The sequence below is a fragment of the Cnephaeus nilssonii genome (assembly GCF_951640355.1).
Source record: "Cnephaeus nilssonii genome assembly, chromosome: 17".
In the NCBI taxonomy this organism is placed as follows: domain Eukaryota; kingdom Metazoa; phylum Chordata; class Mammalia; order Chiroptera; family Vespertilionidae; genus Cnephaeus; species Cnephaeus nilssonii.
The window spans coordinates 38,853,253-38,866,543 of record NC_137088.1 but is presented as its reverse complement, the minus strand read 5'-3'; the positions used below and the strand labels follow the sequence as shown (position 1 = coordinate 38,866,543).

General features: G+C 40.8%; 1 protein-coding gene across 2 annotated transcripts in view; it reads left to right on the top strand.

The window, feature by feature from the left end:
- GRM7 (glutamate metabotropic receptor 7) overlaps positions 1 to 13,291 on the top strand; it is a gene marked incomplete at both ends in the record, with an annotated part of 782,439 nt that overhangs the window by 520,132 nt on the left and 249,016 nt on the right. For both annotated transcript variants that reach the window (XM_079794370.1, XM_079794369.1), the window contains one exon: positions 2,461 to 2,600. In XM_079794370.1, the coding sequence (XP_079650496.1) occupies positions 2,461 to 2,600 (140 nt within the window). The remainder of the gene's footprint in view (positions 1 to 2,460; positions 2,601 to 13,291) is intronic.

The following is a 13,291-nucleotide window of genomic DNA, read 5'->3' as shown; positions in this document are numbered from 1 at the left end:
CTTTTCCTACCGTTAAGTACTGCCTCCCTCCAGTTAACATGCTTTTGCTTTTCTTTCATATAGATCATTAATGTAAATGCCACCAGGGCCCAAATTCTGCAGAGGCTAATGATTTTGTTAGCCAGATGCAGAGCTCTGCCACCGTGAGTCTTAAATTTACAACCAGAATTCACAAAAGTGCTTCATCCTCCTCTCCCAAAATAGCCAAATGAACTTCTGTTCCCAGTGATTTTATTTCAGCTTGTAAACTCCCTGTAAACTTCCTTGTAAAAGGCAGGGACTAGAGCATTGTTTGTTATGAGGAATATCCAGTGTTAACCTGAAGGCAGAGCAGAGATCAGCCTCACACCTGAGACCACCCACATCTATCCTGTTTCCAGTGAATCCAAGGGAGAGAAATTGCACCCAGTGACCAAACTTTTGGCGATTCCTTTGTGACTGTTCCTGAAACTAACCAAAACTCACAAGTTTCATTCTCTGTATGTGGCTTGCCAATTGCTCCGTGGGATTAATATTAAGGGACTTTTCACTCATATTCCAATTTCAAAGATATGTATCCTTTTCTTTCTCTTTCTGTATTTTTCACTCTCTAGCTTCCTATCTTTCTAACATACTCTAAATAAATCTATTGGTTTCCTCTTAAGATGAACATTTTAAACATGTGAGGTTCAAATGGGAGATTGAGAAATAAATTAATATTTATAAAACACATGCCAGGCACACTGCTAAGCATTTTACACTGTTTATCATATAAAGTAATACTATGTAATAAAGAGCTAATATGCTAATTAGACTGGACTGCAGAACGACCTTCCAGAGGACCAGTGGGCGGGGCCACGGAATTCGTGTATCAGGCCTCTAGTTTAGAAATAGCCAAAAATATTTATAAATGCAATCAGTATCCAAGTACCTTTTAAGTAAACTTTTTTGCTTGTCTGCTTTTATGTGTTTTTTTTTTAATCTGGCATGCCCCCCCTTTTTTTAAATAATATATATATATATATATATATATATATATATATATATATTTAATTTCTTTATTGATTAAGATATCACATATTTGTCCTCATCTCCCCATTCCCATCCCACACCCCTCCCCACACATGCCCCCACCCCCCTGTTGTCCTTAACCGCTGGTTAGGCTCATATGCTTGTACACAAGTCCTTTGGTTGATCTCTCCCCTTTACCCCCACTCTCCTCTACCCTCCCTCTGAGGCCCAACAGTCTGATCCATGCCTCATTGTTTCTGGGTCTGTTCTTGTTCATCTATCTATGTTGTTCATTATTTCCCCTAGATGAGTGAGGTCATGTGCTATTAGAAATACACTTATAAGAACCGAAAATGAGACAAGCAATAATGGTTATGGTGACAGGCAAATGAATCAGTCTGTAGTGAGTTTCTTTCTGGGCCAACAGTTCTTTTGAGACCCAATTTCAATGTCCAACAGTTCCTTATGTGTACATGTCAGCACTGACATTAAAGTTCCGGATGGTGGACAAATGGTGGTAATGCAGGTCCGACACTCTCTGGTTTGGTCCTGGGCAACCTGCAGTGATGCACAGCTGCTAACTGCTAGTATGGCGAGGCCACGTCAGCGTTTTCCATCTCGGGACTGCTTCTCTTCTGTCTTTATGGCTGGAGTAGTCCTGTCAATTCCTCTCTGTTGCTGGAATCCACATGGTCTCAGAGTTGTTTTCTGAAAATATACAAACATATTGTCGACCAAAAGTTAATAAAGGAATATTTTCTATAAATTTGACTTGGGATCCTATTTCATTTTTTGCCCAAATGATTTTTCTCTGGCTTGTTTTGACATGCCCCTTTTTAAGTTTATGTATTTATTATTTTACAAATGGCTCTTTACTGACCGCAATTTAGGTGGTTGGAGGCTAAACAGTACTAATTAATTATAATAAACTTGAAGTACTCTAGAAAACCTTTTACTTTTATTCCCCACAATAAAAAGATTAGAATGAAATATTAAGAAATACTGAGAAACAGAACTGTTCATAAAAAGAGGAAGTTTGTTTTCTCACCTCCTGTCAATAGCATCTGTCGGCCCCAGTGATGGCTTTCCCGTGAGCCTTAGAGACCATTTTGGGGGAACCCATTAAACAATAGGGTTATGTACTAGCTACCTTGTCCATTAACAGGTCTCTAGACCAGTGGTCGGCAAACCGCGGCTCGCAAGCCACATGTGGCTCTTTGGCCCCTTGAGTGTGGCTCTTCCACAAAATACCACGGCCTGAGCGAGTCTGTTTTGAAGAAGTGGCATTAGAAGAGGTTTAAGTTTAAAAAATTTGGCTCTCAAAAGAAATTTCTATCATTGTACTGTTGATATTTGGCTCTGTTGACTAATGAGTTTGCCGACCACTGCTTTAGACCATCACCAGTGGCATAAGACATGGAAGGAATCTTGCTTCTCTCTAAAATCTGTCATTTTTCTTGCCTTCTGCAGGTAGCGCTGGCACCCCAGTCATGTTTAACAAGAATGGAGATGCCCCGGGGCGGTACGACATCTTTCAGTACCAGACAACCAACACCACGAACCCTGGCTACCGTCTGATTGGACAGTGGACAGATGAACTTCAGCTCAACGTGAGTTCTGTTTTGTCCTCTTCCTTTGCTTGTGTGATACGTGAACAGGCTTTTAATTTGCTCAACAGGCAAATGGTTTTGTTTGCTTGTGAATACATGAGTGAACAGGCAACCTGTTAACAGGCATCAGCAGGGACTGGTAATAATACAACATTGAGAGTGATGGTGTTGATTGATGATAAAGATGATGACAGGAAACTTGTGTTGAGTTCATACCAGATGTTATACTAGCACTGATGTGACTGATCTCATTTAATCTGAGGCTTGGATTGCTTAACAATCAAATTAGTAGATAATACTTTAATACTTTCACAAGATACTTCTCTTGGTCAGACTTACCTTTCTTCCTCCCTTTCTCCCTCCCTCCCTCCTTCTCTACTTCCTTCCTCCTTTCATTCTTCCCCTCCTTTCTCCCTCCTTCTATCTTCCCTCCTTCCCTACCTTCCTTCTTTCCTTCCTATTTAGTGGTATGTTTCTTTTAATGAATTTTAGTGAGTTGCTTTGTTTTCTGTTGAAATTTTCTGCGTAACTGGAGCTTTATCCATTTCCATAATCTCCCCCTCTTTTGGTACAATGTGACCTTGAGTAAGCAGCCACTTCCTTGTGTAAGGTTATGCCAAAGTGCGCCTGGCAGCGGCTGTCAGGAGCTCATCTGACACTGTTAGGTTTACTTAACTTGCTGAGTAAAGGACAAGCTTCTGGAGTCTTCAGGATGAAAGAGACGGAATGGGATTCACTGTAGGCTTTGGGCTGAGTTGAGTGATTAAAGCAGGTTTACGGAGGCTGGGGCCCATTTTGCTTTGGATTGTCTTAAGGAGTAGAAATAGTTTCATGATTTTTATCTAGGAGATGGAAGGATGAAAGATAGGTGAGAGCTGTCATTAACAAAGAAACAGCACTTATGTGAACCGAAAAAGGGTTAGTTATTTTTGTGGTTGCAGAGTATTCTTGTTTCTGTCTAGTTTCAAACATGATGGCAGAATCGTCTTGTTCCACCACAGAAATGGAGTGGCCTTGTCTAACTTTTACATTTTGCTGAGATTGTTTATGTTTTGTTTGAGTTTGCCTGCCCAGCTGTTAGCTGATAACTGTAGAGCCATTTTTTCTTAATATTTTAAGTTCAACATTTAACAGTGTGCTTCTAATAATAGTTACAATGTCTTATTTGGAATTGTTAGTTTTAAATAAATATACCAGCTTTCCCTGGGAATGAAGAACACAGGCTGGGCATCTCCACCCTGGCTGGGCCCAGCATACCTGGAGTTCAGCGCACCATATATCCCTATATTTCCTCTCCTCCTAGGAGGGAATGCAATAGGCCTGCCCACAGCTGGATGACTGGGGTCCTGGAGCCTGGGGAGTGGGGGTGGGTGGGGCAGAAGTTGGAGAAGTAGGTACACTACAGGGTCTCTTCTGCTGAGATGCACTGGACTGGGTTATATTTCAACAGGTTCTATAGCAGGCCTCTCCGTGTGGCATTGAACTTGGGGATGATGTTCACCAGGAATGTTGTGGCTGGGTACATTGGATAGGGCTTCCCAGGTCCATAAGTATACATGGAAATCACAGTAAATAGAAACATACAATTTTCTTTTTGTCCAGCAGGGCCCTGCATTATTCTAGGTTCTCTAGAGAAACAGAACTGATGATAGATAGATAGATAGATAGATAGATAGATAGATAGATAGATAGATATAGATAATTAGGAATTGGATTTTATGAAGGCTGAGAATTCCTGAGATGTGCAGTCAGCAAGCTGGAGACCCAAGTGAGCCAATGGTTTAAGTTCTAGTCTGAGTCCAAAGGCAGGAGAAGACTGATGTTCAAGCTCAAAAACAGGCAGGGAAAGACAGGATTCTCTCTTACTCAGCCTTTGTGTTCTATCAGGTCTTCAATTTCAATTGAGTCCCTCCCACAATGGAAAAGCAATCTACTTCATTCAGTTTGCCAATTACAATGTTCATCTCACCCAGGAACACCCTCACAGAAATACCCAGAATCACGCTTAACCAAATACCTGGGCACCCCATTGTCCTGTCAAGCTGATGCATATAATGAACCAGCACAGGCCCTATCCCGGTAATTCCTTCTAATGTCTCTCCCAAAGCTGAAATGATGGCTTTATCAGTGTACACCTTACTGTGTGCTATAGAAATTATTTCTGAGCACAAGTCTTGAGAGTGGAATATGGAATTGATGTCTTGGGAACAATGGGTGTGGGTTGTAGTTTCTAAGAATGAAGGATTGTGCATAAGGGATAAGGGGTTGGTGAAGTCACCACAGCCAATTACTTCATTTGCACCTCACCCTGCCTGGCTCTGCTGGTACCTGTCCAGTTGTCCCTCTCCTGAGGTCCATCATCCAGGGGAGCAGACACGAAGGTGGGGTCCAGAGGATTGTGATCTGGCATCCAAGAATGGATGGAGCTGGACAGCAAGTGCCAGCCATGGCTGGGATGAATGCTAAGGGCCAAAGCCAAACAAGAAGCTAAAAGCATCCTGAACTCAAGGCACTTTTTCCAAGCAAAAGAGGAAATAAAAGCAAAACAAACAAACAAATAACCAATCAAATCCTAATAGGTGAGCCCAAGGGGCAGTAATCCAAAGCACAATCAGAGCAGCCTAACCTGCTGACAGACCCATAGTGTTTTCTTAGTGGGTGCTGTCTGAGTGATACCAAGATGTGTCGGCCAGAACTAAAGGCAGAGCGTCAAGGTCTGTGGCGAGAAGTGAAGTGCTCAGGGCTATTGCAAGACGCAGGAGACTAAATAACACATGAATCTTCCCTTATACAACCCCTGAACCAGTGGTAAATCCCCGGCATGTGTAATTTGTCCATGTACACAAGAATCCCCAACCAACATTCCCAACTTCAGATGTCACCTGGCATTTCTAAAGCAAACTATTTTTAAGAACCAACATCAACAGTGATTTTATTTGTTTTGTATTTTATCCTGCATAAGAAGCCATTCAACAAATTCTTGTTTTGTGTTGTTTTTGTTAAAAGTATCTCTCATGTGATAAGCATTAAGAGAAGCAGTGGGTACACAGTGGAGAACAAAACAAATGTTGTCCCTGTTCTCATATATTCAGTGATCTAAGATGGAGTTAGGTGGTAAACTAGTAACCAGATTTGTATGTGGAAATTCCAAAATGTAATAGGAGACGTGGTGGGAGAGTGTATAATGGATGTGGAGAGGGACCTACTGGATGAGAAGCAGACAATGCGAGGAGTATGAGGCTTCCACCCAGCAGGTCAGAAGGCTCACATGGGGATAACGGCATGACTAGGGTGTTAGGTCCACACCAACAGGAGCCAGGCCAAGAGATGTCTTGAGAGTTTAAGAAATTTTTATTAGATTTTCTCACAGCGAGCTGAGACCAGTATATCGGTGTCAGCATCGAGTGAGTATTTATGTTCTCTTCTATAGGGACTGGGTCAGGGTTGCACCGGCCAGCTGGGGTAGCTGCCTGAACAACAGGATGGCCTTGGAAGATAACAAAATATCTGATGGGTGCGCAAATGGGTGAGGCAGAGGGGAGTGACTGGGTTGGTTGGGGAGTGCACCTTAAATTCTGCAGATGCAGGCCATTTGCTTCAAGCTAGGAAAAATCTTTTGTGAAAACATATTTATGAAAGCATGTCCAAACAGCAGAACCCAGGGGTAGTACATGCTAACATATGGGAGAGCAGGAAGAATCAGAGCAATAGGTAAGAGCCAGAGCATGTGGTCCCTATAGGCTATCTATAATAATAAAAGTGTAATATGCTAATTAGACCAGACAGCCGAATGACCTTCTGGATGAAGCCTGGGCTGCGAGGGCTGAGCCCTTGGCATGAATTTTGTGCATCGGGCTCTAGTGATAAATATTTAAAAATTTTTCTGAGTGCACTTAAAAGACATTAGAAGTATTAAGAAAAGGAGTGACTGGATGGAATTTAGGGAAATTTTCACCTTGTCTGCTGAGAAGGTAATGAATTAGAAGGGATAAGTGTGGGAGTAGAAAGCCCAAGTAAGAGTCTATTGCAGTGGTTGAGCTAAAATAGGATAGCTAAGTGAAGGGGCTCTCAGACTGCAGCATGGGCCCAATCACCTGGAGGGCTCATAAAGATACGGTTGGCCTCACCCCAGAGTGTCTGATTCAGAAGGTCTGGATGTGGGAAGAGGCTGAAATATTTGCCTTTCTATGGTGCTCTGTGTCATGCTGATGGCAAATTGGTTGCGAGTGGGAAGGGTAAAATTAAGAATCCCAATTTAGTGTTCTTAAATATATGAGAGACAAGACGAAATAGATATAAGTTTGTAATTCAGAAGAGTTTTGTGTTAGTTTTTTTTTAAAAGAAATTTTTAATCTATAAAGTCTTTAAGTCCAATAGAGAGAGAAAAGAGAACAACAAAGAACCCAAGGCCTTGAAAACCTCATAGAAAATGATACAATTTCATTCCAACTATTCTAAATGCCACCCAATTTAAAATATTGTGTTTAAGATGTCTGAAACATTGAGATGATCTTCTAGCTTGGATTTTGCTTTTGTGTATGGAAGCTAGATCTGGGATATATGCTTGAGTTGGCATTAAGAGGGAACATTTTTTGGTTCTAATTTGTCATGCTGACAATGGTATAGTAGGAAAAGCAGACGGAACACCTGGATCCTCAAGTAAATCCAGCAGTTTATGCTCAGTGTTGCATGGAACCCAAAGGCATGAATGGCTGAGCCATGAACAGCAGGATGGGGGTGGGGGTGGGGAGGGCATGTTTAGGCCTGTGAGAGGCTGGGTTCCTTTAACTAGAGTAGCCACTGAGATGACAGGCCTTGATAGGAGGGCACACTGTTGGATGTCTCTATGGGGCCTTTAGGATATTATTAAATTGAATTTGAATCCAAAAGAAAAGATAAAAGAGAAGGTAAATACAGAACCCAGAAGACTCTATACACCCTCACTGGAGAGCCAGGGCACCGCCCAGGTAGCTTATTCTATGGTTGGTATCCTATCCAGCATCCCTGGCCCATGGTGTTCCTTTTTCTCTAATTATTCTGATTTAGTTAAAAGTTCTGTGAGAGTTGAATTTGGGCAAATTGAGTTTTGAAGATTTGCTTTCTTCTCATAAACGAAACAAAACAAAGCACTTCAAGTAACAAGGGCATGTCTCGTTTACAAAGACTCAGGGGTACAGTTTCAATCCCCAGTTATGTCATCTCTAGCAAATGAAAATTTCAGGAGCACTTGCTCTGTGGTCAGTAATAGCAAATGAGCCCTAGCCAATTTGGCTCAGAGGACAGAGTGTCGGCCGGCAGACTAAAGGGTCCTGGGATTCGATTCTGTCGAGGGCAAGTATCCCCAGCCCTGGTCAGGGCGTGTGTGGGAGGCAACCAATCGATGTCTCTCTCTCTCACATCATGTTTCTCTCTGTGGGTATCTCCCCTTACCCCCTCTAAAAATGGATGGGAAAATATCCTTAGGAGAGGATTAACAAAAGAAAATTAAAACATTGCAAATGAGTTTCTTAGCCCAGAAATCAGCGTTTGAGTTTCATAATCCCAGTGCTGTAGGCCAGACTACTTTGCTATTCTAGAACGGGTCCTCTGGAATGTCAGTGTCCAGGAGTGGGCTGCCTGTGACCGAGTGCCATGGTGCACACCCACTACCAGAGGAGCCAAGAGATGACCACGTGGTTTGCTACTAGGATATTTCTGCACGAATGAGAATTCACGGGAAGGAAATCACAACTAGCACAGCCACTTACTCTCCCAGTTGCAAGCCCAAAAGAAATCACCCTGATTTATTTTCTCAGGTTCGTATTCTGCTCGGCAGAGATTTCATAAAACATTATTCCTGGCGGAGAAGCAGGAGAAGGGATAATGCAACACACAGACATTGGTTGTCTGCAATGTGTCAGGCAGGGTGATAGCTAATGGAGATGCTGGGATAAAGGAGAGGCTGGTGTACAGACTAGGGAACGGGTTCTGTAATAGATACAGTGCTCTTAAAGGGCTCATATAGGCACTGACTTAAGGAAAGCTACCGAAAAGTATATTTGAACTAGGCTTTGAAAAATGAGTAGTAGTCACCAAGGTGGAGAAGAGAAAAAGAAAAAGTCTTCAAAATGAACAACGCAGTGCTATTTACAAATAGTGATAGTGAAATATGTTGGGAAAAAAGGCAAGAAGTGAAATGTGGATGCTTTCAAAAATTCTAAATGTCTGATGTGAAATAAACTCTCTATATATTATGTGTATTAGGAAAAAAGGTTATTTTCATCATTATTTATTTTCAATTAGTAGGAAATTTAGATATGCCCAAAATGTTAATGTTTCACATAATTGAAATTCTCTAAAATACCAAAATGCTAATTAAAGTTAAAAAACACACACAACTATTGTTAATGAGCAGCTTCCTACAGGGAATTTCACACTCTCTTAAACAGAAGACTCTGAATGAATAGTACTTAACCTTCTCTGGAAACTTGATCATCTGCCATTTTGTAGGATAGTCCAACCTGTGATCTTTTGAGGTATGTGGGTGGGGTTTGTGTGATTTCTTCTCTGTTGAACTTTCTTTCCACATAGAGTCTGAAAGCTTCTGGAAGGTAGAATTCCATGCTTTGGTCGTTGTTCTATATACCTATTAACACAGGCACACAGTAGGTTTTTTTTTTTTTAAATATAAAACCATATTAAATGAACATGAATTTTTTAAAATTATGTACATTACCTCCAGCAAGCAGCCGCTCTTCCTCCTCCTGGGAAGAGTATCCAAGTTCCCTTTCAGAATGTGGTTTGTCCTTAATGGTTCCCAAGTGCAGATACAGGACCTAAGCCCCTCACCATGGCCATGGTGATGGGGCGGGCCATCAAACTAAGTCTGTCCAATCAGGATGCACTATTGGATGTTTGCTGGCCAATCCAGGACAACAGTGTGCTCTTGTTGGGAGTTGCTGTGTCCTCAGGAGCCACGTGGGGCCCTTTGGAGGCCGCAGTGGATGAGTTCCAAGGAAAAGGAATCAAAACTTGGAGAGAGAAACTAGGTCTAGGCCACATCACTTCAGCCCTAGGGAACCCTTACTGAAGCCATTCATAATGCTTTCTGGATTGTTTCATTATCAATAAATTGAGGCAATTTAGGTCACATACCTCTTTACTTACTGTTTAATTCACAATAGCAATCAAAAATGAAAATAATAAAATTTGTTTTTGCTTTAATATGCCCGATTGGAAAAGAAAGAATGCCAGCCCACCCTCAATAAGCAGATTTCTTTCAGATTTCATTAAACAGAGGTGATTACAAATTAATCTATGAAATAATTTTTATTAAATATTAAATCTTTCACACTGGTTAGGATTTTTTTTCTCACAGGCGTTTAAAGACATAAAAGCATGGTTGATGGCCAAAATCACCATTTAATCAAAGTATGTATCTCAAAATCAATACTTATATCTACCTATAAAATCACTAATCACTCTATTGTTTCATAATCACAAGAGTAAAAATACTCTAATCACACTCATAATTTACAGTGAATTGCGTGAGCTGTGGGGAAATGGATAGCCGTAATCAAAGTAGTGCTGACAAAGAGAAATATGAATGTTGTCCAAATCTAGGACTTTTCTCAGCTTCTATTTGAGGCTTCTTTTGTTGGCTCACCTTATTGGTCTTCATAATGAATGGCTCTCATCTTCTCAGGTATAGCTTGGTTGTTAGTAATTAGGAGAACATCTCTGTGGCTGACCTGACTAAATGGACGGCATCTCAGCTCCACCACCTCCTAGCTGTAAAGCAGGATTACAGTAGTGCCAATTTTATATGCTTATTGTTAGAATTAAATGTAGCAATGCATGTGATGTACTTAAAACAGCGCCTGGTACCTCGTGTACTCAGTAGATGTTAGCCACAACGGTAATAATAATTTAATATCTTTAGCTAGTACCTCATTCATACTCCTCAAAATGTCATTTTCTAGTGCTTAGCTAGATTGTTTTTCTTTATGCCCCAGCACCTAGCATAATGTTTAGCATATACAAATGTCTTGTTCTATATTAATTAGATGAGTTGAACAGACACACAGTTGAATTCTATTATAAATTATTTTCTTTAAAGAGGAAGAGTCAGAATAGCCAAGGATTTAGGATGAAGTGAATCTGGTTTATAATCACGGCACAGCCCATATACCAGACCTGTGACCAGGACAAGAAAGGCCTCTCAGGAAAGATGCCTTTTAACTTGTAACCAGAGTGACAGAGTTATTTCCATTTGAATCTGTGATATTTTACAAAGGATGTTTACAAATTCAAAACAGTAAGTGCTGCTTCCCAATTGTCAGCCAACTTGAGATGAGAAATCCCAAACTGAAAACAGACAGCAGTTATGTTTAAAAGGTTCATTACTTGCCAATATTTTAAGAACCAAGAAATTTCATAATTACATTGTGCTTCTCTTTTAAAAATCAGGATATCTGGTGATAATGTGCCTTTGCTCATGCACAGCTAGCAGGATCTAAGTAGCAACTTCCCACTTCAGACAGGGTGTGAGCTCTTCAAGTTACCACAGACCCCACCATCCCTCACTGCCTGATACCCAGTGCCCCCTTACTCCCATGAGCATTTTGGGATACTCAAATCTAGACTTAGAGTAAATACTAAATTATTCCCACTAATTTGGTTTGAGCACATGCCTGAATTTATGGTCTCTGGAAATTGGTTTTAAAAATCAATAATAATATATCAATAGTATTAACAATAAAAAACACCCATAAGTTTATAATAATTCTTAAAGGGTCAATAGAAACTGTAAGAGAGGGCTGCCTTGGTAAAGAAAATGCTTTTGCTTGGAAATATGTATTTGTACATATTCTGAAACATCCTGAAAATGATTGAAAAGGAGATCACTCTTGTGTTGTCAGCTTTTCTTTTAGTAATCAATGGAGTATAATAGTGTTCTTTCTATGAGTGTCCAAAAGATTAATAATATTTATAATGATCAGTATGGCTCCATAAGCATGGACATTAGAGAAGCCCAAATCCTCATAATTTTCTGTTTGCATTGTAGGCATTCAAGCAAATCACTATGTTTATGAATACACAATTATTTTCTGTGGGGAAATTGTTGAGTTTCATTGCTGTCTGAATTTTGGGCTCAGGAAAACACATTTGGAAGAAGAGATAATCAGAAGGATAAGTTAGAGAGCTAAGTTGTTGGAATAGGACTCTCACCAGTTGTTGTCAATCCAAAACTATACAAGGAAAGAGATGAGCTTAACTACTCTTTGCCTAACATTTTGCCCTGGGAAGCCAGAAATTCTAGAATGACTTATCCTATATAATAAAAGCCTAATATTTAAATCGACTGAACTGCGGAACGACTGGTTGCTATGACGTGTACTGACCACCAGGGGGAAGATGCTCAAGGCTGGAGCTGCCCCCCAGCCTGCAGGCCCCAGGCCAGCCAAGGCGAGTGCCAGTGCCTCCCCCCACCATCACCCCTCTGGTCGCCCCTCAGATCGGCCCTGATCTCCGGCCAGGCATGAATTTCATGCATTGGGCCTCTAGTGTTAAAATATAAGAATTTGATTTGGAATGTTTTTAAACCACTGGGAGATAGTCGTATAAAGTGGGACCGTGTCAGAAGGGCCAAGGTGAGTCCTGCCTTTGCCACCTGAAGGACAGTTCCCATATATATTAAAATAAGGTCAGGTCAAGCAAAATAGCTACTTCACAAGGACACTTTGAGAATGAGTTGCAATAATTTCTCTGATAGAAGAAAGCATATGAGATATGTGGTCAGGTTCCTTGTATTAGTTTTCTACTGCTGCAGTAAATACCAGAAATCTAGTGGCTTAAAACAACACAAACTTCTTATCTTACAATTCTGTAGGTCAGAAGTCCTACACGTGTCTCCCAGGGCTAAAGTCAAGGTGTCACCAGGACTGTGCTTCTTCAGGAGGCTCTAGGGGAGAATCTCTTTCCTGTTCATTTAGGTTGTTGGCAGCATATGGTTCCTTGTGGTTGTTGGACTGAAGTGTGTTTCTTTGCTAGCTGCCAGTTGTGGGTTGATCCCAGCTTCTAAAGGCTGCATTGATTCATTGTCTCATGGCCCCTTCCTCTATCCTCAAAGCAGGCAATGCTGAGTCAAGTCCATCTCAAGCTTCTGGTCTCTTGTTTCACAGTCGTATCTCTCTCACTGACTCTGCTGCCTTCCTCCACTTTGAAGTACCAATGTGATTATACTTGTCTCCCCTGAATAATCCAGGATATTCTTCCTATTTTAAGATCTATAACCTTATCCCATCGCAAAGGTCCCTTTCCATGCAATTTCTCAAATTATGAAATTAGGATGTAGAAATTGAGGGGTGGGGGTGTGTGTAAGGAAGGGGTAGATTATTTTGCCTACCTAAGTTCTTTATTATTGTGTTTTATTTCTATAACACAAAAGTCCCATTATTTTTAGTTAATATAGTTGTTTATACAGATATGAGTTTAATGCAAATTTGTATACTTAAGTACCTTTGGTATCTAAATGAGCTAATCTCTTTATTTGATAAATGTTCTCATCACATTTCTGGAAAAGTCTGGGGAAGAACCCAGAATTAAGAACCCTGAATTAATGATAAGCAGGCAGAATCAGAACCCTCCTGAATTGACAAGGCAGGATTGAAGACTCACTGGAAAAATAAGGGATGTTAACACAGTAGGAG